Source organism: Gavia stellata, chromosome 5 (assembly GCF_030936135.1).
Source record: "Gavia stellata isolate bGavSte3 chromosome 5, bGavSte3.hap2, whole genome shotgun sequence".
Classification (NCBI taxonomy): domain Eukaryota; kingdom Metazoa; phylum Chordata; class Aves; order Gaviiformes; family Gaviidae; genus Gavia; species Gavia stellata.
In genome coordinates, this window is record NC_082598.1 from 55,899,557 (window position 1) to 55,924,450 (window position 24,894).

The 24,894-nt window shown below is 39.6% G+C and overlaps 1 protein-coding gene across 1 annotated transcript in view; it reads left to right on the forward strand.

The window, feature by feature from the left end:
- Positions 1-24,894, forward strand: part of BANK1 (B cell scaffold protein with ankyrin repeats 1) — a 146,309-nt gene that overhangs the window by 102,633 nt on the left and 18,782 nt on the right. The window contains exons 9-11 of the mRNA XM_059818214.1: positions 19,090-19,186; positions 20,721-21,026; positions 23,857-24,135. Coding sequence (XP_059674197.1) covers positions 19,090-19,186; positions 20,721-21,026; positions 23,857-24,135 — 682 coding nt within the window. The remainder of the gene's footprint in view (positions 1-19,089; positions 19,187-20,720; positions 21,027-23,856; positions 24,136-24,894) is intronic.

A 24,894-nucleotide genomic window follows, 5' to 3' on the forward strand; every position in this document is an offset into this window, starting at 1 on the left:
GATCCCAAGCAAGAGAATATGCTTGTCTTTCTGTTCTTTTTCCCTTCCTTCTGGATGTGCCAAGCCACCGCCATCATTAGTGAAATGGTTTTTAGTGAAGTGTCAAAATTTAACTTGTCTTCTCTCTTTGCTGGAAAATGTAGGTAGTGTTTGTTTTCTTTTGGTATTTCAATTGCATCAGTCATACAAAGCACTTGTATAACTGCAGAATCTGCTGTGCTGAAGGGGAAGGAGGCATCCCATTTGAATTGATGGTAAAGAAATAATTAAATCAGCTGGGGTCTGCTTAGTACTTGTGAGCTGTTTTTCATTTATTAAACCTGAGCTCATCTAAAGTATAATAAACATGAGTGCAATAGCCTACAACCGCCCTAAGGTATGAAGCATTAACAAGTTACCCATGGAACACTGAACTGCAGGCATGACCAAGTGTTAAAGCCATGTATCTTCTGTATTGATGATATCTGTTCCTGTACGGTTTTTTGCTGCTTGCTATTTCAGCATGAGATAGCTAGAGCCTGGTGCTCCACAGTGCAGTAAGTCAATGAATTCATGACTCAGGCCCCAAGGTCCTTGTTCATCTATCAGGCTCTAGCTCTCTCTTCTGTCAGTCTATCTTGTCTGCCTAGCTGCTTAAGTAGACACAGGCTGGAAATTGAGCAAAATTGCAAGTATCATATTTATCTATCATGTGACTGCCTATTTTTCAGGAATGCTTGGGTATTTTTAAGCAGTTTGTTAAAGCTAGATATTTGGTCTTGTATATCCCTCCTGTCCCTTAGGTATGTTGTTAATTTTTTTTTTTTTGTTATTCTTGGGTTCCTCAGCACTCAACAACACAACAGTTCATCCAGCACTCATGGGGAAATGAACCTTTCAAGCATTTTAGGCAGAAATGGAAATACCAATATGAAATACACTTGGGTTATGCTGGTTTTCATATTCCTTAAACTGTAATTCCCCTGCAATAGCATTGTCTCTTTATGGTGTCTGCTAAAGCTTTTGAATTTAAAAATCTATTGAATTTTAAGGTTTCCTCTTCACCCATTCCTCCTCAACCAGCAAAGTTATATCTCTCAATGCTCCATAATTGCCTGCTGTGACAATAAATAACCTCTCTTCAGTATCAGAGATTATTTTAAAAGTTTCCACCCCCCACAATAAATCCAATTTTTAAACTTCCTCAGCATCGTATGCTGCTGTATGAAGTTACACATACTGTGTGTTTGTCCAGTGAAACGTGAATATCAAAGATTTGCCCATCACAGAAATTGCATGTGAGTTTATACATGTTATTAGATTTCGACAAAAGTGAATTCACACTGTAACAGAGAAACAAAAAGACAAGGCACGACACTCAGCAGTCTATTGAAAAACAATACCAGAGTGCTACAAGCAACAGGTTATACAGTGCCATATCTATCTTGCTTTTTTTATTCCTGCCTGCAAGGGTAACCACATTTAATAGAAGGTCAGCTGTGACAAGTGACCTTGAAGTGATAGTTGGTAGCAGTCGTTCATTTGTCTGGAACTCTTTTTTTCCTCCACAAACCCATTTTTATAGGTGCGTTTTATGGACCTTTAGATTCAGACATCTTACCTACACTGCTACATGTATTTAGACGAAAAATAGGCTTTGGAGTATTATAGTCCCTTTGAGGTTGACACACATTTTACTACACATGAAGATCTGCCACAAGAGTGTTATCCCGCATGCACATGTTGCAGCAAAGTGTTTTCAGCATGGCTGGCAGAGGCCCCAGGGGAAAGAATAAAATGGAACTCCTTTTGTAACTGGCTGCTACTGTTTTCCCATGTGCTGCTGGGGTCCTTCCAGCTCCTGAGCTCTTGTAAAGTTACCCAGTCTTTACACTCAATAGCTACTTTCTGTGTGGTGCTGGGGGGAGAGGAGAAGGAGGGGAACAAGTTAGTTAAAAATTGATGTATGTCCTGTTAGGGAAAAACAAAAACTTAAAAAAAGTAAAATGAAAAGGTAGAATCCAATTGCTTAGTAACTGCAATATCTCTGCTTGCTTATATTGCTTTTTTGTTATATAGTGTTGTATTACTGATAGTAGTGGCCACAGGGTGTCTGAGAGAGAGACGGGAGCAGGAAAAAACCAATCCGATAATGTATTACATCCCCCATTCATTAGCATCTTGGTTTACGCTAATGCAGCAGGTATGTCTCCCAAATACAATACCTGGCCCACTGCTCTGAATTACAAAGCTGAGTAACTAAGTTTCTGGATCCTGACTGTGAATTAGAAAAATGTAAGCAACAGCAAAAGTAATTGCAGTAGACTAACACTACTGGTCTTTAACAATGTGATGCTGTAGGAAACCACATGCTGAGTGTCAGATGTAAGTTGCTTTCCCCTTTTTCTCTCTTGCTTTGTAGTCTCTTTCCACATTGGCTTTTATTTTGTTCTTTGCTCCTTTCTGGTCTTGAGAACTGAAAGTGCTCGCTGAAAAGGGTAGTATTTGAGATCCATATTCATGTCAAGTTCTAATTTAGTAGCAGCTGCCTTTAAAATGGCTGTCAAATACATTTTTAGTGAGCTGTGTTTGCTAAGCATTTTCTAATACTGATGTCATTAGCATAAAAGAAGACTGATTACCCAAGTTTGATTGGTTCCCCCCTTTAAATTGAGAAGAAAAAATATTGCAGACTTTTTTTAATAGAAATTACATAGATTGCTGTCTTAAAGTTATAATTTGTCTTTACTTCTCTCTTGCCCTCCTGAAGCAGAAGTAGGCCTCAACGCATGTCATGTGATCAAAAGTAGTTTTTATGACTTAGCAGGTACGCGGTTGCTTCCTGCAAGCAGCAACTAATAGTATTTTGGTCATCAGTCAGGGACTGTATTTCTTTCAGATTTATGCAAAACACTCATATTTGTTTAACCTTTCCTCAGCTGTGACAGATTTTATGGTATATAGCATACAATTCAGTGCATTATGCTGTTCAACCCTTGCTTGTTCGTACAAAATTCTGAGGGGATACAGTGCCACAGGTAACATATATTTAGGTGCTTATTGGGTTTATATGGAAAGCAGTTACAGTTGAAGGCAGGCTGTGGTAAAGATGGAACAAATGCAACACCATAGATCAAGAAGGATGTTCTCGCCTAGAGGCAAAGTCCACGTACCACAGCAGGTTTCACAACAGGTCACCAAGAGTTGAAGTACATATGGCCCCTAGTACAAATCCCATAGATCTACTCTTGGAAAGACTATCAAAGCACAGGTGACTGCTTACTGTTGGTTTCTTGCTGTTCATGGAACAAAACTAAGAGAACTAGATCTTTTCCTTAAGATATGGGAGCATGTCAAAGAGAAATACCTTATAAAATTAGGACAAATAAACCTTTATTTCTTTCAGTAGCATCTTCTGTGAACTCACATTCCATCTTGTATAATTTTTTGCTCAAACGTTAGGAGTTTCTCTCCATAGAAATACTCAAGTGAAACACAGTGTTACTTTATGTTACATAACAGATCACTGAAAAGAATTTTGTTTTGCTGAGTTGCAAGTACCTTGGTTTGACTTTTTAAAAAAGCAGCTTGGTATTCTTTTTTCTGTTGCCACCTTCTCTCCTCTGTTTGGGGGTCTGGATTGTCAGAAGGCTTGTAGAAGCTGTGAAGATGAACTTCATATTGTTTGCATGCTGGATGCAAAATGGACCCAAATTAGATGGGAATTTTTACCTCTTGCAGCTGTTTTCTGAACATGCAAGATGTATTTCTGAGACAAGAGATTACAGTTTGAAAGTAGTAAATATATAGCCATTAAATAAAACCGTTGCCGAAATATGTGAAAGCAACAAAGCACCTTAAAGGGAAATGATTTGTCTGAAGACAGTAGTGTAGAGGTCACTGGTCAAATGCATAGATTGTCTTTTTGGGAGAGAGAGAAGAGCTTTCACGTAAATTAATGTCCAAAGGTCTCAAAGTAGTTTGCAGCCTCTTACCAAGTCCTGAAACTTGCTTACAGAATGAAAAAATTATCATCTCCATTTTAGAAACAGAGAAGGAGGTGGAGTCTCTAGCAGAGCCTGTCTTCTGATTTGCCGTCTATTGTTTTGACTACAGTATCACCATCCTTCAGTTTATACATGAAGACATACCTGAACTAAAACAATAATGCAGAACAGCCGGGGTGCGAGCAATGATTTTGTAATAGTTAAATCTGAAAGCCAGTACATACACCAAGTTTGGATCCATTCAGAGTTAAGCAACAATAAGAGAAGGACCTTGGTTGGCCTTTGAAAACTAAATTCTATAGAGGCTAATTATTTATCTGATTGACTAGGGGTGTAATTTACATGATACATGTTTCAAAGGGAAAATTGTGTTTTACCTTTTTTCCTGCTTTTGTTTCTCATAAAGTGCCTAATTTTACCACATGCTGTACCAATGTTTTCCCCACAGAAGAAATGTTTCACTAGGTAATTTTTGCTGGTGTGTATATGCATAGCCTGAGAACAGCAGCTTTTTAATTGACACAGTTGAGTGCAGTACAGATCATAACTGCTGTTCCAACTGCTGTTCTCATTCTTTATCTTAGCTATTGTTTAGGAATGTAAAGATGGTTTTAAGAACCCAAATATAAAAACCTGTATCTGAAAACTCTGACTATTGATAGCACATGTATGTGGAACATATTCTAGAAATTCCACGGCATTTCACAGATTTAGGTACTTTATCCCACTCCCCTTTAATTCAATATTAAAAAAAATAAAATGTTGGCTAGACAGAGCAAAACTCCCGCTGGTTTCTGTGAAAGAAGAAAAATTTCTGGGCATGCAGCAGGATCAGGGGAAAGAGCTGAATCTCAGAGGTCACCAGAGAGCTTGGGAATTCTGTTACTTGAGTGCAAATGACAAACAATGCTGTGACTATCAGCATCTAAAATGTATTTCTTCTAGTGCAAAATACAGCCTCTGCTTAACACATTAGAGTAGCACTGTGCAGTGTACACGTAGAATACAGGGCAGAAAATGAGGAATAATTTACTGATGCTGGAGAGCTAGAGCCCGCTGATAAATCATAAATGTTCTGCCAGTAGCATATATGCAACTATCTTTGTCTCCAGCCTATGACATACTTTTAAGTATTCTGGAGCACAGGCTTTGAAACACACCATACTGAAAGACTGCATGTTCTTTTCCTCAGCCAGACCGTGTTTGTCCTCATTACACTGGAAAGGGGATGAAAGGCTCATGAGCTATAGGCCCACTGTTTGATGCAGTTACTCAATGTCTTCTCCATCATCTTCCTTTCCTTCCAGGTAGAGTCACTGATTATTTCAGTGGCCCAAGACCTTGCCAAACGCCAGTTATTTACTCTTCTTTTTTAAGCATAAGCTGTTGAATTGCGCTAATCTCAAGTTTTCCACAAGTGTTGCTCTTCCACTAGCTGGTTACCCTTTCAGATGCATTTCTATCTACCTGTTATTTAGCTTGCTGTGCCCCTGCGGTATTTGAAACATTTCACACCCCTAGATGATATTAGGGTCATGTAAAACATAATTGTGCTTTACAAAGCCAAAATTCTTAACTGTTCATATTAATGCTAAGAGAATCAAAGAGCTCTTCAGAGCTAATGAGCTTTTTCTTGCTTTGGATAAAAAAAATGTTTTAATATGTGCCATCTAGGAGAAACAAAAGCAGAAATAAACAGGTATGAGATCTAAAATTCTGTCTTATTCCCTGTCTGTCAGTCAGGCACTGCAAATGCTCTCTTTCACTTAAGCTGAGGAACCTCTATAGTAGGTATAGCATTTTTGTTCCATTACAGGGTGAGTTTTGGAGGTGCTAGGGGTCTAGATGAAGCTATGCCAGAGCAGTTTTGAGCTGGACAGCAGCTTCCTGAGAACTGTCATGAACTGATGGGAGGAAGCATTCACTGCATAGTGGCTGATGCTGAAGCCTGAAAAGCTTTAGAAATTAATGTTATGCCACACATGTCCCTTTTTACAGGGCTATACTTATCTAATGCAGTGAGTTGACCATAGCCAGCAGTTAAGCACCAACACAACTGCTCACTCACCCCCCTCTGCCCAGCCCCCAGTGGGAAGAAAGAGAGAATGGGAAGAGCAAAAGCAAGAAAACTCGTGGGTCGAGATAAATATAGTTTAGTATGTGAAGGAAAGAGGGGGAAAAAACAAGTGAAGCAAAGAAAATTGTTCACCACCTCCCACAGGCAGACCAATGCCCATCTAGTCTCCAAACAGCCACCTTGGAAGCCAAAAAGCCCACCCTCTTCCTCCACCCATTTTTATTGCTGAGCATGACGTTAGATGGCAGGGAATACCCATTGGGCTGTGTCCCCTCCCAACTTCTTGCCCAGCTCAGCCTATTTGCTGGGAGGGGGTCAGAGGAGGAAAAAGAGATGGCCTTGAGGCTGTGCAAGCACGCTTCAGCAGTAACCAAAACATGGATGTGTTACCAACACTGCTTTAGTGACAAATCCACAACACAGCACCATAGGGGCTGCTATGAAGAAAGTTAACTCCATTCCAGCCAGACCCAGTGCATCTATATTTATAAATCCTGTTCAGATTCCCACAGGGAATCCTTGTGGAAAGGGTTCTTCATCTCACAGCATACACAAACCTTAGATGTTACTTAATGAATCTTCCACCTCCTCTCTCTGCTACTGGTTGGTCTGCTAAGGGAGCAGTAATTTAGTAACTACACTGAAAGTTCAAACAGTGTAATTGTCATCAAGTGAAAGAGAAGCTCTCTGGAGAATGGTTATCATTTTGCCCAGAAAAAAATTAAGAAAAGCAAGAAAAAATCTTACCCTGCTAGATTGAAAAATTAACCTGTTGGTGAGATGGGAGTGCTTTTGTGGAGTTTGCAGTGATTACACAGCCTGTCAAACAGCAGTGGATATTTTGTTCAGCAGAATCAGTACTCTACAAGATTTGAAAGTCTTTCAAAAAGTCGTGTGGGTGTGTGAAAAGTGAAGTAACAAGAATTGTCGTTAAAGGAGAAATGAGCTAAAATGAGTCTGAGGAGGAATTTTATTTTTGAGCGCTCAGAAGAAAAATCCCTTGGTAGTCAGTAGTTAGATTAGAGAACAGCACAAATGCCTCGAAAAGAGAAAGCGACCACAAATTCTTCAAATGGAGACTGCAGTGATTTGATTTTAAAAAATACATTTTTGTATATACCAGTAAATTAAGTTCTGTGATTAGAAGTTGCTTTTTCTTTCTCCTGCAGTAATGTTTTTCTCTCAAATCTGTAGTTATGAAGGCTGTATCATAATAAATGGACTTTTAAAATGCAAAGAGGTATACGGTTATCAACACACCAAGCTTTTACTGAGTTTTTCATTTATTGTTTGTTTCTTAGTGGTGGTAAATTTGTACAAAGGCAGGGCTTTTTTTTCCAGAAATTCAGTTAAAAGCAGGAGTTAAAAAAAAAAAGTTGCAGAAAGTTTCCTATGATTTGATAGACAGGCCTACAAAGTAAGTGTGAAGTTAGAATAATGATGCAAATAGGGATCAGTTCAGGGATGCTAGCTGGCTGATACACAGTGCCATAAATCTGCTTGTAATGAAGTTAAAGGCAGACATGCAAATAAAATGCTTCAGTAAGAGAGCCCAGAAGGAAATTACTTAAGATTACAATAGATTACTTCAAACAAAGCAATTCTTTTTGCTCTTATTAAAATATCTGAGCCCAAAGTTGGGTATTCATTGATGTTTTAATTTGTTTAGTTTCTTAATATACTGCAAATCATCTGTTTCAGTCATACATTTACTCCAGACTGATCCCAAAATCATTAGATTTTGGCAGTGGAGTGTTTCATGCCTCATTTCTTTTATTCTATGTAATAGTCTATCTTTGGTAGTTGTGTGCGTTTGTATACTTTCAGCACATTGACATGAGAATTCTAACACTTTGTTATCTTTTAGTATTGCAGAAAATATGGTAGCTGTTGGGACTTCTGGCAAACTATATGCAGAAGGAATTTTACAAATTATTGTAAATGTCACAATATTATTTTTACTGTCATTCTGTGTCCTTGCTCAGTTTTCTACTTAATTTAGTGTTTGTTTTGTTCTAATATGTTAGGATTAGTTTAATCAGAACATAAGTATTCTTGTCCATTAGATCATGAGATACTCCTGATTTGAACTAATATGAACAAAGCAGAAACTGTCTGGTTAAACCGATATCCATACAGATAAATAAAGCAATTATATATACCTCTGACCCAAAAAGATAAATCTGTACTCTGGGAAAGATAATGCTGCAGTTTTACACAAGAGGAATGTGCCTTTGAAAGAAAATCGTGTGTACTACTGAGGTAGAATCAGAGAATGGTTTTGGTCAGAAGGGAATTTCAAAGATCGTCTAATCCAACCCCCCTGCCATGGGCAGGGACATCTTCCACTAGATCATGTTGCTTAAAGCCTGTCCAACCTGACCTTGAATACTTCTAAGTGTTAGGAGTTAAAGGCATAATGGGGTAGGGGTCATATATTTAAGAAGCGACAACACTGCTGTGTTTATTATGTCCAGACACCTGATAAAAAGCCACATGGTGTAAGCAGCTGCATGAGAAACTAGAAAGGCATGAGGGGTTTGCAATAAATTAAGATTGCTTGCTACTCTGAGAAGTCATTTTGAGTAAATGGAGCCTTTTGTTCATAGAATGAGCACCTTTATTCAAAAATACAGCTACTGACCTTAAATACCTGTTCTTTTTACGGTCTTACTTGTGTGGCACACACAGGTTTGGGTCAGTTGCTCCTCGTTCAGCTGGCTAATGGATGTTAATGGCACTGTGGATGCTGTCATCTTGTATTGATATCAGAAGACCTCAGTAAGGCATGGAAGACTGAAAGGAAATCATGGAAAACATAGCACTGAACGGCATCAGTGAAAAAAATCCCAGGAACTTTTTATGTCTTTGCACTTTTCCTATAAATGAGTAGAGCAGAGAAGGGTCTTCTAACTAATTTCTGGGTGTTGGATGTGCTGATCTCTCTGGCTCAGCAATGCTGCACGTGCAGGTCCTGGGCACAGCCTGAGATGTGCGTGAGTCAAAGATGTGGTGTAGAGCAGAAGCACTGGGGCATGCGTGCTCCGTTGTCTGTGGTGAAGCAGAGAAGAAAAAAGCTGTGAGGGCCCACCTTGTACAGCAGCATGGAGTACATCTGGGATGGCTCAGCCATGCTCTTTGAGAAGGCAGAGTGCGTTGCACATCACACAGCTTGCTCTGACAGATGGGGAGCAAGCAGGAGAAGGCAGCAGTTTTGGCTGGCAGGATAATATATGCTGTCCTTGGCTTTCTCTAAGACGAGTCTTGTTTAGGTCAGGAGGCCAAGTTCACGTGTTTCAAGAGCTGGATCCAGCCCCTGGGCTACTCTGCCCATGCTGCTTTAAACTGCTGTTTCGATGTTTCATGGCAGAACAAGTGCAGCAGAACATGTGCAGCAAAACTTCTCTCCACCCCCTTTATTCCCACCTGCCCAGGTTTAAAACCAGGTTAGATTCCCAAGTATTTTTTGTCTTTGATTATAACACTGTATTATTGAATGTTTCACTGTGCTCATGCTTTAGAGAAATCTGGATTTTCACATCTGTTTTTTTGCAAGCATGAGTTACCAAGCAAGGTAATAGGGTAGTAAAAGTGCTTAACATTAATAAAGCTAATGAACAGCAACGTTGGATCTGTCCTCATGCATGCAATCATTTTATGAAGCTGGCTTCTTCAGTCATTTCTCCAGGTGCTCATACAGGGCTCTGGGAAAAATGAGTAATAAATAGTTAAACACTTCCAATACTTTGATGAATATTTTACATTGTAGAATATGTGAATATTAGTAACATTAATGCAGACTTGAGAGTTAGAAAAATTTTTCAAACCAGAATGGCTGGTCACTAGGCTGTAGCTCAGGGATACGGGTGGAACTGAATGAAAGAAAGTGTTTGCCAAATTGTCTGCTTGCATTTCATGAAGTATTGAGAGTGCATATGGAAAATATTTCCTGGAGTATATCTAGTTGTCACCTTTGCATTCTGGAAAGCTCTGGCAGACCCAGTGACAAAGGGTATAGTATAGGCTAGACCGTAGCAAGGGTGAGACAAAAGGAGTGATAACTGTGAAGATGGATGTCAAATGGCAGTATATTTGAGGTCCCTTCTGCTTCGGTTGCTTCATCTAGGGTCTAAGCAGACAGTGCTGGCAGGTCTGAGGAGTGGTACGAGCAAATCACCTGGCACTGGATAAAAAGTCCAACTACTGTGTTTCAATCCGGTTTCTCTGAAAGCAAGAACAAATACTTTAGAAAGCAAGTCTGGTATGCCTACGATAGGGAAATGGAGGAAACATCCAGCTAAGGCAAATAATTTATTCTGTCTTAAGGTTCTGAGATGACTTACCCTATTTCCATCCCATTTTCCTCTGTGCTTAAGTTCACTCCCAGTGAGAGGATGCTATAGCTATGGTTGTGGTCTGTCAAGCAATACAAGTTTCCCACCTCTGTAATCCTTGCCTGGTGAGGTCTATATCCATGTCAGCCAGAAATGCACTGAAGCCCTCTGGTTAAGAAAGCCTTCAGAGCATAGGAGAGGACTCCTTCCCCAGGGAGGCACCCAGCACCCTGCTTGGGCTAGAGGACAGAACTTTTGGTCTTGCCAGCACAGTTCACATCCCATGGAAATAAATAACCTGCCAAGTATGCCACTTTCTATCTAGTAACAGAGGAAAGCAGTGTTCTATTGTTGCTACTGCCTTCTGGGAGGAGATGGCATAGAGTAGGCCAGCTCTTACATGTAGGCTGGAAAGACAACCCTTTCTTTTGGGAAGGACTCTCCACACTCATCCCAACATCAGTTCTTACTGGAAGGCAAGGTTGTCTTTGTTATCACCAAAGTGGGAATGCTTGTCCATCAGAAACTACCCTGAAGTACTCCATAAAGTTAGCCTTAAAATCGTTATTCTGGTATGACCTAGAGAGTTGGAATCTAGTCCTGCTTTTGCAGAATTTAAGTCCTTTCTAAATGAAATGTCACCCATCTAAAACCAGCTAATATTAAAATGCAGACAAAGTTGGCTGTGTAGAAGGCACTTGGAAGCACTGTAGGGGTAAGAAATATATTATGTTGATGCTTTAATGATAGGTAAGGAAGAGAGCTGAGTTTCTAAATAAGCATGTTAGGATCAAAACCGACAAATGATTCCATAATGAAACATGAACTGATGGAATCATTTGACAAAATATTTTTCTGTTCCTGAGATCAGAAATGCTAACGTAGGGCATAGAATGTGAACCGTGGCAGTATTTTGGATGGTATTTAATCTGTTTCTACATCTTTACAGCATACATGAAAGTAGATTTTGTGGGAAGACCAGCTAATTTTTTTCTATGAGTTTTTTTTTTTTTAAATCAGAGGCAATCCTGGTTTTCAAGTTGTGCGATTTGTGAAGAGATCAACAAGGTTTCCATTAGGTCAGGAAGTCACAGAATCACAGAATGACAGGGGTTGGAAGGGACCTCTGGAGATCATCTAGTTCAACCCACCCCACCAGAGCAGGTTCACCTCGAGCAGATTGCACAGGACTGTGTCCAGGCGAGTTCTGAATATCTCCAGAGAAGGAGATTCCACAACCCCTCTGGGCAGCCTCTTCCAGTGCTCTGCCACCCTCAAAGGAAAGAAGTTCCTCCTCATGTTTAGATGGAACTTCCTATGACCAAGTTTGTGCCCCTTACCTCTCGTCCTGTCACTGGGCACCACTGAAAAAAGACTGGCCCCATCCTCCTGGCACCCACCCCTTACGTATTTATAACCATTAATAAGATCCCCTCTCAGTCTTCTCTTCTCCAGAGTAAAAAGACCCAAGTTCCTGAGCCTTTCCTCATAAGAAAAATGTTATAGTCCCCTAATCATCTTTGTAGCCCTTTGCTGTACCTTCTTCAGCAGTTCCCTGTCCTTCTTGAACCGGGGAGCCCAGAACTGGACACAGTACTCCAGACGCGGCCTCACCGGGGCAGAGTAGAGGGGGAGGGTAACCTCCCTTGATGTGCTTGCCACAGTCTTTTTGAGGCACCCCAGGATGCCGTTGGCGTTCTTGGCCACAAGGTCACATGGAAAAGGCCATGAAACTACAGAAAAGTCACTTGGGAAAAACAGGTTCATAGTTTTCTTTTTAAATTATCTGGAAGAGATTTTCCATTTTGCATTAGAGAGGGTGTAGAAGCTAGGGGGTTTTGTTTGTTTGGGGTGGGGGGGGGGGCGTAACAAGTTGACCTTTCTAAAAGAGAATCCAGCATACTTTTGTAGAAGGAAGCCACCATATCTTCGTCTGGTGTTCATGCCATTGCTTTGAATTAAATAGATGAAAAAACATCCCTCTCTATTGGAGTAGAGAACTTCTCATGATCATATTAGGGCTTGTTGTTCTCAAAAATAAATTGAGGCTTAGGTTGCTTATGCTATCTCCCTTTTCTAGACTCTTAAATGCTATTCAGTAGTGATTTGTATTGTTGTCTGCAAACTGGGAAGGCAGAAGTTTCTTTACAATTTCATTTGGAGGGAATTTTTAGCCTAAAGAAATAATAAGGAAAAGTAGGCCCGTGCTCAAAAAACTTAGGTACTTGTATAAAATTTCAAAAAATATAGAAATTAAGATAAGAATACAGTTCTTTTGTGGGATCAAACTTGCAATTAATTTTCTTATATGAAAGAGTATAGCTTGTTCAGGAAACACAGTTAAGGGGAAGCAGGAAAAAGTGCTGAGTTTGTGTACCAGTGATGCGTAGGCTTGCTCTGAGGTCCAGATCATCAGCATCTGCCTGGGAAGGAATGCAGCAGGAGACGTTATCCAGCAAGTTTTTAAATGTGTTGGTAAGGTTTTGACATTTAAGGTGAAGGAAATAGCTAGAGCACTCTTTTCTTTGTAAAACGAAGAAGAGAAAGTCATTGAGGATGTCCAGACAAGGTAACATTGGTGAGAGCGATCTAAGATATGCTATTATATACAGTTCCTATGATGGGAATGAGAAATAACAACATAATAGTGGTAGATTTCAAAAAAAGCATATCTAAGCGCAAACTTGCCTCACTGTGGAGGAAAGATTGAAAGTGTAGTAAGAGAACAACTTGAAATGGGAGAATGAAGTCCATAGGAAGTAGAAACTGTATCAGGTTACTAAGGTCAAAGAAGTGTAGCACAGGCACTTAAGGACGTTAGGAGAAAAACCAAGGCAGAAAATGAAACGCACCTAACAAGAAATCAGAAGTAATGTTTTTATAAGGCTAGTTTTCAGTGATTCATTGTCAAAATGGAAAGGCTTATTGATTAGAGTCATCCTGATTCCTGTACTATTCAGTACCCTATTAGCAATTTAGATAATAGAAAGATTTTTCAAATTCCTTCCAACTCCATGATCCAGTGTAGTGATTTATGGGTGGGCATATGCTTACCCAGTTACACGAAGTTTTGAAATGTTCCCAGTTCACCTCTGTTTCCAGGTTTTCAAAGCTGAAAGCAGAGAAAAAAGAAAGAGAAGACACTGAAAGTATAAGTGCAAATAAGTCCATGTCTGCTTGGTTTTCTTTTATAATGATATTTAGAGAAAGTAGTGATTGTTTCTTTAGGATGCACTGACCCCAAAGACATAGGCATCCATGTACCTGCATAGTTGGTATCAGATCATTTTAAAAGCACCACTGTACTTGCATCTGGGCTTTACATGCACTCTCAGCCTTTCTAGCAAGCCCATATAGACTGTGATAGCTTCAAACAGCATTTGGCAACTTGCTTCTCAGGGTCCCAGGAGAATCAGGGCTCCAAATCAGCAGAGGGAGAGTGCAGCTGTGGAGTCTTTCAGACTGGTGCATCTTAACGAAGCCACACGGTAGAAACTGTTTCTTTTCTGGTGTTCGACACAGGTTCAACTCCAGGTGAGCACCAATGTTATCTTGTTGCTTAATAGTCAAAAGAAGATGCCTAAAGCTGTGCCTGTAGGACAGCCATACCAAGGTTGTCCTCTGATCTGAAATGCTGAGCTACAGAGTAGTGGGAGACAGATGAGCAATGCTCCTCTAGACAGAGCTGCAGACTTTGAGTGCTGGGAGTAGGATAAGAAGAAACATTGTGGTGCCGTGTTATAAACGAATCAAGCAACCAGATCTGTCTCAGCTCTGAAAGAGCGGGCCTTAGTGTGACTGGATAATATTCTTGAGATGTCTGATAGCAAGCCTAAATGCTATCCAACAGGCAGCTGGAAATGCCCTAGAGTCCAGAAGAAGATCAGATAGTCTTTGTCCTAAACAAATTAAAGGCAGTGCCTTCAGTTTAATCTAGTGTTTGAAGTCTTGCTTCTCTCAGGAAAAGGCTTAATGAAGAAAACTGGTAGACAGATGGACTGACTGAGGTGTGAAAATTGAATTAGAATTAAGATTAGAATTGAAATTTAGATGTGGCCTGCGGTAATCCTATAAATTATGAGCTTTGCTCAAGACACTGGCTACGAGAAAGGTTATTTGTACTGAAAAGGAGAAGGGGATCACCTAGCTCAGCCAGTAATGCACTGACTGTCAGGAAGGAAAATCTTGTCTTGAGGAAGGAACACATGATGATGTTCAGGCATCTTTTACACAGGATGCAAAAACATAATTTCATCCTGAAGCAGAGGGTATCTGGGGAGAATGCGACAGTATATACTGGTAGGCCTGGCAGAGTCTGACTTACATGTAGGGAAGAAAATAGTCTAAGTTCCAGTGTTTAATGGAAAGATTCACTGCAGAGCCCCACAGAATATACACTGAAAGTTGAAAGTGGTTCTGCAATAATGTGCCTTGTTCAGATTTAAGGAGTTTGCCAAGGCAGCATGTGAGCTATCAGGTACAATGACACTGAACACTGGACGGCACAGAGCTGTGACTTGAGAAGACAAAGTCTGCAAGAAACGGGAGGATAATCAACAGAAGGGATGACAGATTTGTCAAGACAGAGACACAAAACTGTTGAGTCCGTGTCAGCATTTTAATGCTGTACTTGATATTTAAGCCTAAACAAGCAACTCTTTGTTAGTCCATACAGCAATTTAAATCTTCCAGGGCACTTCTATGAGCTATCCTATATCACATCAGGGAGATAACTTGCATGGAATAATAATTCATTTTTAATTCAGCCCTAACTAAAGAGAATGTCTTGTCAAAAGGATCAATGAGAACTGTAAAAACAATGGTAAGGATTTTCTCCAGCAGTTTTACTAATTGCTGCAATCCAGAAAAACTGAGGACATAGGAGAAAGCATGAATTCCCAAATTACAACACTGGCATGGAAGCCTCTGTTACATACTTTTTTTTTTTTTAAGAAATACCATTACAATAAGATGAAATAGAGATGTGAGTCTAAATTCAGACTCACAAGGGATGTAATTATTCAGTGTAAAAAAGACAGATAGATATACACACAGGTTGAATTTCAGATATACACACAGGTTGAATATACACAGTAGGTTGAATTTCAACCTACTAAGGACCAATTTTGTGGAAGCAAAGGCCAACTAATAAGGAGACAATTGGAAAACAATGGAATCAAGCACATAAGAATCACATGAATTAATGAATTATTACCCTAAGCATTTTCCCAGGCCCAGTTTAAGCATGATGATCTGATTTTGAAAGCTGTTGAGCAATGTACTGTAAGGAGTTCTGTGTTACTTTGTTTCTAGGAAAAGAAGGTATGGCTATATTTTTTTATATGTATCTCTTTATATCTTACACATAAAGGCTAATCTGAGCTGTGATTGATATACTTACCTGTGAGTTACTGTTTATAAATGAAGCGCTGATGTCCAGGTGCTTCTCACTCTCACCATAACTTAATACGATGTCACTGTTGGGTTAGATTCCTCTGAATTCTTTAACGTTTCACTCCTCACTGTACAAGAAGCTACAACACACCAAATTTCAATGGTGTGGGCCCTTGCCAGGGGGGAGGATTCCCTGTCAGTATGTATTCACTGAAGAGAAATATTTCTGAGGGGTAAGAAAATCCTTTGTATAAGAAGGGGGAAATCTTTAGAAAACATGCCTTAAAAAGGATGGCTTTTCAGAAGAACATTGCAAAAAATGCTGACAAGATGGTTATAATAATTTTGCTAATGGCATTCCTGAGTAAATAACTAAGATAAATCAATTCAGGCTTTGTATGAGAGGGACAGCTTTGAAGCTATTCAAAAACTTGGCCCTTATGAAAATCTTTAGTTTGATGTGAAGCTTAATCAAGACAGTTAAAATACATAACTGAAAGAAAATTAAGTATCTACCTTTTGATGTTGAGAGGTGGCATTTAAACTTAGGACTTGAAACCTTATCAGTCTCTCAGAGGACTTTCAATTCATTCCAACATTCCTGTTGCATCTTGAGGTAAGGAAATTTCATTGCAACCCACAAGCTAGAGTTTCAAACCTTCAGAGCCCTTTTCAGTAGTCTGTTGTGTGCAGTTCTGTGTTGACAATGACAACTTTTTAATACGTTTTTTTGCAATACCGGTTTCCAATAAAGCTAGTTCTTCCTTTGGAAGGTGGCTTGACATCCATAAAAAAATCTCAGTGTAAATCAAAGAGCCATTTTCAGCCAAACAGACTCAAAAGACTTCAAAGTTCGGTCTGTGTGCATGTTGTACACCACACCCTAAATTCTACTGCAGAAACTTCATGCTGGCTATGCTATTACATTCAAATTACGTGACCCAGCCCATATAAAAGGCACTCCAAACCTAAAAGTAATGGGCATTCATTCAGGACATCATGGCAAGCTTTGCAAGCTGAGCCATGGCATTATCCTGATTTAGCTATGTTGCTTTGTATTCTTAAATCAGGACACTCTTCACTGCTTTTGGAGATGTTGCACCATTTTCAGCTGCACGGTGTTGTCATGCCCAGTGTCACAGGAGGCTTTTATCAGTAATTTATGCATTATACAGAATCTTTTTCTAGTATAAACATATTTAGTTAAAGAATGTTTCCATCTATTCGGCTTTTCTATGTCTCCCGGGCCCAGGAGACTTTTAGGAAGTGTAGTCAGGGGCTAAACTTCTGAATTGCATCCTGAATTCCCTAAGATTCAGCATTATTAGTGGAGCCACTGTAAGCTAGCAGGGCAGGCTGACCTTCAGTCTTCTGAAACATTGAGATTTCAAAGGTGCATATTAATCATATCTATTCTATTGTTTTCCGGTGAGTCACCAGGTTTCCTTCAGCTGAGAAATATCTGTGCCGAAGAAGAAAATCAGAAAGTGCCATCTGTTTCCTCCACTTACCCTTTTGACCTCATTCTACTGACTATGTATCCATGCATGCTTCGTGTTTGCAAAGATAAATGTGAACACCTTAAAAGAATTTCTCTGGTTTGGTAATCCACTGTAATAGCGGAAGAGCTTAATATATCTAGAGCTCTGCTTGCTTGATTTCTTCTGCACACATCCTCTGTTCACAGGAGAAATACAGAACTTAACAGAAGACCTTTTTTTTTCCCCAACTGTACAGTTACATTTAGCACATGCAAGCCTAAATCTTTTGAAAATAAATATTCTCAAAAGCTCTAACTTCAGGGCTTTTAAGAGGTATCCTGTTTCTGTGAAGTATAGAGGAACCAGATAAATGACGGGGAAGTTCAAGCAAAACAGAGGATTCTCACGCTGATGTGCACATTATATGGGCATAGAAGACAGTTTAATAATTTATTGTTGGAGGCAGTTATAGCTTTGTGGAGATACAGGTGTATTCTTAAAGCAGCAAAGCAGGCCAGGGAGGTACCTGATTCATGGTCTGATGGCTGCACTATCTAAAGATGGTATTCCTGAGACATCTGTGTACAAAAGCAGCAGGGAAGAAGGCATTCTCAGTTCCCCCGAAAAACGCGCTATTTCTCCAAATTTTTTCCCCTTTCACACAGTGAGCACTCTGTCCCTGAGACAGGGGCTGTGAATGCCAGGAGGCAGCAGGATACTAGGAACAAAGTTCTTGAGAGTCTGACATGAGCTCATGGGAATCAGTTTCTGCGCCATGCAGAAGGGTATAACTGCTCATCAGTTCTTCCTCTTGACTTCACTAACCACTAATCTGCTTGTAATTAATCTTGGATAATATATGGACCATGCTGTTTCCCTACCTACTTCGGGGTTTGTGTATTCAAACCCCCAGAGTTAACATTTTGTGATTCAAAATTCCTGAATAATTATTGAGGGCTCCCTTGTGCCTGTGCAGGATAGTTTCGTATTACACTTACAATGGGAATCAAGGTCCTGCTGGGTTCCTTGAAAAAAAAGTGTCACCTTTTGAAATTCCAGTTGTTTCTGAAAATCAGCAATTAACAAGTGCGTGTTGTATATTTTAAGACAACAGAACTGTCTGTAGCTGTGTTACATTAGCGGCTATGGGTGAGCAGAAGTTTGTAGCTCTTCTGCTTGAAGAAATACATTGATAACGTTTTAGAGAACCGATTGTTCTCACCCTCCGGAGGCTAATTTTGAATAGTGCTGTGTGAATGTAACAGCTTTCTAGAGGAACAAGAAACAACGCTTTGCCACATTTGGGCACTGAGGTAGAACTGCTAACATGCTTTGCAGTCCCGTTTCTGGTTTTTCAGTGCACATGCAGCTTTTGGTACCAACCACTAGGATACGGGAACTGTTTGTAATGAGCTCCCCAGAGATTTCTTGCACTCTGTGCTCCCTTGAGCTATTCAGTAATGTCCTATAGCCTTTCTGTTCTTCTGTTACTGATCATTACCTATGGGTGCTTCTCAGTTGGGAGAAGAGCTGGGAACTGTAGCCCAGCACAGTGCTAAGGAAAGATCAATTAGCTTCAATCCTTGCTGTGCAAACTTGGATATTGCTTCATGGCAGAACCTTGCGTTCTTTATATGTACCCAGATATACACATTCCTTTTGCCTATAGTACGTATACTACTACATAGTTGCAAATGCATGATGTTTCTGTCTCCACTTTCTCCTTAGTAGAATGCTGAATATTGTATCAATAGCAGAGTGTGGAGGTAGGAGATGATGTCACCAAAACAAATGTTCTTCTTTATTTTTCTTTCTAGATTAATACAGCAGATGATTTCATCAATTGCAAGGAGGAAGCAGAAGATGATGACACTTACGAGCTTATGTTAGGCTCAGAAACTCAACCAGCCATGAGTAAGTTGTGTTGTTAGCTTTATTGGTAACAAAGCATGTACTGTATTAAGTGAGTGGGATTATGGACAAACAGAGTGAGCAAATTATTTTAATACTTTCAATTTCCACATGTTACTGCAACTTCCAGAGAGGGCAGGTGTCCTAGGAGAAGGTAGGTGAGGGATTCAGTCGTGATAACAAAGTCATTGCTCAGTAAGACAAACCTCAGTGCAACCACCCCTCCTGGGTGTCATCTCTGCTCTGAATCTAGAAAACAGATGAATTCTCGAAGTTGTCAGAGAATAGCTTTCATGTAAGGGGAGGCACTGCCTACAGATGCGGCCAACTCCTGTGTGGAGGCACAGATAGTAGACATTTTGCAGCTTGATGTTCATACCTCTAACCATAGATTGATGACAAGCTTGTTGATAATCTGTGTGGTCATATGCATTCCCCTTGAAAACTGCAAGTGAAGTTGCTTGTTTGCATTTACTGATGGCATATATTTTGCATATGTTTTACAGTGTCATGGATCTATAAAGCTAAACTTTATCCTGTTTCTATCTTATCTGTTTGTTGACAATTTTATCTTTTCAACTGTCTCATATTCTGTATGAAAAGGATGTCTCTTATTTGCTAAGTTTAAACCAGTTGCTTTAGCACATCTGGGTAGATGATAGACACTGTGAAAATGTAAGCTAGAAACCTGGTTAGCCCTGATACATTTTCACTGTCTCTGGCACACTGTATATGGGAACACCTCAAGGTGGACACATGGAAGAAGAACATGGATTGTAACAGCTGGCCATGTTAGCCAGCTAAATGCTCTAACCTCCCATTTGAATCAGTGGTGAAAGAAAGGCATCACCAAAGGATAGCTCAGAATGGAAAGCTACCTCAAGGGCTCGGTATTACCTGCTGTGCATTGACTCTAAGTCTGCTGACAGACTTGTATAGTTTACTCTATTACGTTACTGAGGTTGACTACCCAAATCTTGATGCTGTGCATAGTGATTAAAATGTATGTTTTCACGTCCCTCCACTATATTCTTGTTCTGTGGTCCGTGGGCCACTAAAGACAGATCATCTCCATTTCCACAAGAGTACAGCCATGTCTCCCAAGGGCAATGTTTGTTCCATTTTAGAGAGATTTAAATAAGCACCGAAACCCCATTGTATAAAAACAAGTTACACAGCTGTGTGAGCTATGGCTTTATTTTCCTATGTGTTGCATTGTGCTGCATTGAAAGTCAAGTAATAGAAATTAGGGAGGCAAGGTAAGTGTGTGCGATTTCATTCCGACAGCAACTCTAGAAAAGTTTAACATTGCATGCACGAAGATGGTGTGTATCAGAGTAGCAACACACAATGAAAACTTCCACTGTTGATTTGGTAAATATTTAAAAAGCTGTTCACTGACAGTATGTATTTGACAGCTTTCCTACTGTATCAGTTCATAAAAGTTTTATTAGCTATTGTGTTGCTTCTGTGGGAATCCTTGAAACAAGAAACGTTTCCAGATGGCAAATTTTAAATGAAATAATGCATTCTTTAGCATTAAAAACCAAGCAGAACCCAGGAGACCAATATGGAATTGGATCAAGATGCCAACAAGAAGCTGAGGTGGATGAGGAAGAGAAAGATTATGTAGAAGACAGCAGAGAGGAGACAGAACACGAAGATCAAGAAGAGGAAGATTCATACAGCTTTCACAACAGTCCTGACAATTTGTATGCCAGCATACCTGATGATCTCAAAGAGAACAGAAGAGACTTCTTTTTCTGTAAGTGGCCACCCCCTCCTCCCCCTCGAAATCTGCCTGGCATCCTAAGACAGGACGATCTGCGCAATTTATCACAAGGTACGATCTTGGGAGGAAAATAAGTCTAGATACAAACATGTGCAAGTACAGACTAGGTGCTGCCGAAGAGATTATGTATGATCACTTCTTCTAACAGCAGTAGCTAGGCAGTATGGCCCTAATTCTGCAAAGCAAGCATGTGCATATGAACTTTGCCGCATCGAGATATTCAGGACCAGGTATGTCAGTTAATACTGTGGTATGGGCTGCTGGGTTCAGGTTTTCCTCACTTTGCCCATCTCAGAGAGCTGCCAAATAATACATGATAAACTTGGATTTACAAGAAAGGCTTGAAACAAAAGATTGAGCTTGTATTTTTGTCAAGTTGCCTTAAGTATTTACCATTTAAAAATATTAAATACTATCTTGATTTAATACAGCTTGGAATTTCACAGGTAGAATTAATAAAAAGTGACTGTGCGGAGAGAAGTAACATATAGTATTTTATTACATTGAGCCAATGTTGTGGTTATAAATAAAAAAGAAAATAAATAAAAAGAGAAAAGAAATAAAAAGCTATATTGTGTTGCAGATTGAAAAGAGAGGGAGAAATTGTGACCTTTAATGAAATGCTTTGCCTTTTTTTGTGTGTGTTTTTTAATACTTCTGCCCCAGAGTAAAAATCTAAAATTTAGTGTTGTAGTTTGATTCAAGTGATGAGAAGCCCAAAATGCTATTTGCATCTATTTTAGAAGGGATGATTATTATTTTTTCTCATTGGGAAAAACAAGTATGCAAAGGAATTCAAGCTTAAATACCAGTCTTAAATAGTCATATAGGAAAAAAAAAACTTACTTGTCATGGATGCTACTGATAAGTGTGCACACAAATTGCTTCTGAGTTTCTCCACTGATTATTACTGTTAACTCTGTTTTTAAATGTGGCATAACCTGTTAGAGCCTTAAATTACCATCACCAAGCACTTTGATGTTCACCTAAGTAGGCAGAAATAGCTTTCTAGCCTTATAGCCTGCTATAGGTAGGTTTTTGTCCTGTTTTCTGCTGTGAAAAAAAAGCTGGCTATATGCAGGAAGTCACAGGTGGATTCTAAGAGAAAGAGGGGCAGAGTAAAATTAAAGATGTGTTTTTCTTCCCACAAAATACTCAACTGCAGCTTTATGTGTGCATAAATGAGGGGTCAGGTTTGGCATAAAGGATTTGTTAGTGTTGGTGTGATACAAATGCTTGTCTTAGAATAGCTCTCATGTGGCTATACCATCAAGTAGTAATGTGACCATCTCTACCAAATGCCAGTTGTCTGTATGTGGGTACCAGCAGAGAAAGTTTCTCCGCTATGTAGCGTCCTGTGCCAAATCCTGTGCTGGTAAGGCACAGTTCATCTAAAAATGCTTCTATGTGAGTAGTTCATTTAAAACATGCTGTGAATTTTCCTGAAGTGTTACTCTTGGTTTCATCATTGGGGAATGGGGTGGAGGGTATCGGAATTCCTCTAAATGAGGATGATGCTTGCTTTCAAAGAGGAGCTCTAATGAGTCATTGCAATGTATTTTTAGTCAGCCAGTTGCTTTAGGTATTGCTGTGGAATACCTAAAAAGCAAGTCCCCTCTTCTTGAAGTCTTTGTTTTGGCAGTGGCATGAGAGTGCCCTCTGTGGGAGTGAAAAGAAAGAATATCCTACAGAGAAAGAAACAGAATTTTTATAGTGACATGGAAACAAAATATTTTTTCATATTAAATATGGCAGGGTACAAATCCCACTTGTTGTTTAAAAACATTTTTATATCTTAGACAGAATACATGTTGATAGTACGTATTAATAATACATCCCATTTATAAATGTATTCCACTTACAAAGATTGTTTAGCTCCTCTGAACCCATAAAGAGATAAAACAATTATTTAAATAGCAGCCAAAGGATTGGAGACACAGGTAGTGACCACAGCCTCATTTAGTACATACACGTGTACAGGCAGTAGATTGCACCATGAGGAAACCGTGACTCAGTACAAGAATTCCAGGCAGGTCTACTGTTTTTACAGGAAAGATGGGTAATCAGCACAAGGAAGTTATAAACATTTATGGGAACACCAGCCTCAGTAACAACTTCTAACTCTTAGCAGTTTGTGGGGTTTTTAAAAGACAAATCAAAGCAAATCCAGGTATCAGGAAAGTCATCGATTCCTTTTAATACTGTAAAATGTAAACACTAAAGGAAAGCAAGTTCTGAGTAGTAGTACTATGAAATATATGAAATATAGGGAGTACAGGACAGTTGGGGTGGGGGGTTAGATAGTCTTAGCATAGATTATAAGAGGTCATAAATTTAATCTACGCTGTAAGGGGCTTTTTAAATTTTTTTCACCTTGTCCTACAGTACCTCTTAGTAAAGCCCTCAAAAACAAGTGGGACATTGAAGATGTAGGAGAGACAAAACCCAGCATTTTCTAAAAGAAGTGTCAATTCTTAAGTCAGTGTTGCAACAGCTAACAAGTAGCCTGACTTTCCAAAATGCCAAGGGCCACAGGTACCACTTCCTTGGCTTCACCATCAAAGAACATGTTTGCGTGACTCTTGTGGGGCAACTGGGGCACTCAGTATTTCTTTTAAATAAGCCCATTTATTTTGGGGCTGATAACCAAGCATCTATTTTTGATAATTTGATGTGAAATCATGAGGAGGCCCTGAAGTTGGTATTATTTCTTTGGGACATCCTCTCTACTGACTTAGATGATCAGAAGCCTCTGAAAATCAGAGTGCTTTAGTTTAGAAGTGAAATCAGGTCTCTGAGTTACTTTAGGAAACTCTAAGGCTTTAAGTCCTAATCTCCTTTCTTTACCCTATATATGGAACACAATTCCTTGCTTTTTCAGAGAGGAATTTGGTGGAGGACAGAAGTGAAAGAGAACGTGGTGATGGTCTCATAACAGCATGCTACAGAGAAGACCAAGATACATGCGAGGGAGACAGCGAGGAGGAGCACCTGTACACTTTAGCAAAACTGGATGAATCTGTGTACGATTTCGTACTTGCTGAGGAGGAGGAGAAAAGGAAAGAACGCAGGTCTTTTATCATGAACAGGCCACCAGCCCCTGCCCCTCGTCCCCTATGTTCACCGATCAGAGAGGAGAACACTCCCTATATAGTACAAGGTTAGTGCTGCTGCTTTCTAAATATTTGCTGGTAGAATATAGATGTGTCTCTTCTATTTGATTAATAATATTTTTTAAAAGACTAAGATCCTTGTTCAGTTACTTTCAAACCAACGAATCGGTTGATTCAGTCAACCTATTCTCACCTTTCAAATGAGCTGAGAACATCTCTGACTAATGTTAATTTTCAATTTGCGTCTCAGATAGCATCGCTTTTTTGGTTTAATTTGACAAAAGTAATGACAATATGATGGAAAATCAAGAATCGCTGGGCAAGCTGTGAGTGTGTCTGTTTTAACGGTGCGATACAGAATGTGCAGTTTGAATCGCCTTTCCTTTCAGTTTATCAAAATGTTTTTACTTAATTCTAAGAGGAGATTTTAGCCATATTTTATTTTTTTCTGATGAGAACGCTAGGGAGAAATGTCTGTGTTGAGAACTCCTCTTTCAAATATCCTTTCTCCAATGCAAGATGCTAGAAATCGCCACCTGTAGAAGGATTATGTCCTTTTACCATTTCTGTGAAAACTGGGGGGCCTTTTTGAGCTTATTCATGGAAATACAAGTCTGGAAGAGATTTCAGGTATCTTGTACTCCAATTCAGACTGAAGCCAAATTTCAAAATAACAAAAGGAATTTCTGTGAACCTACTGCAGAGATCTCTGTGTAAGCCCCAAAATCCATACTGTGTCTGCATTTCCAGCCTCCTCTACAAAATCCTGCCAATGGTATAAGAATATGCATAAGAATAAATGGTAG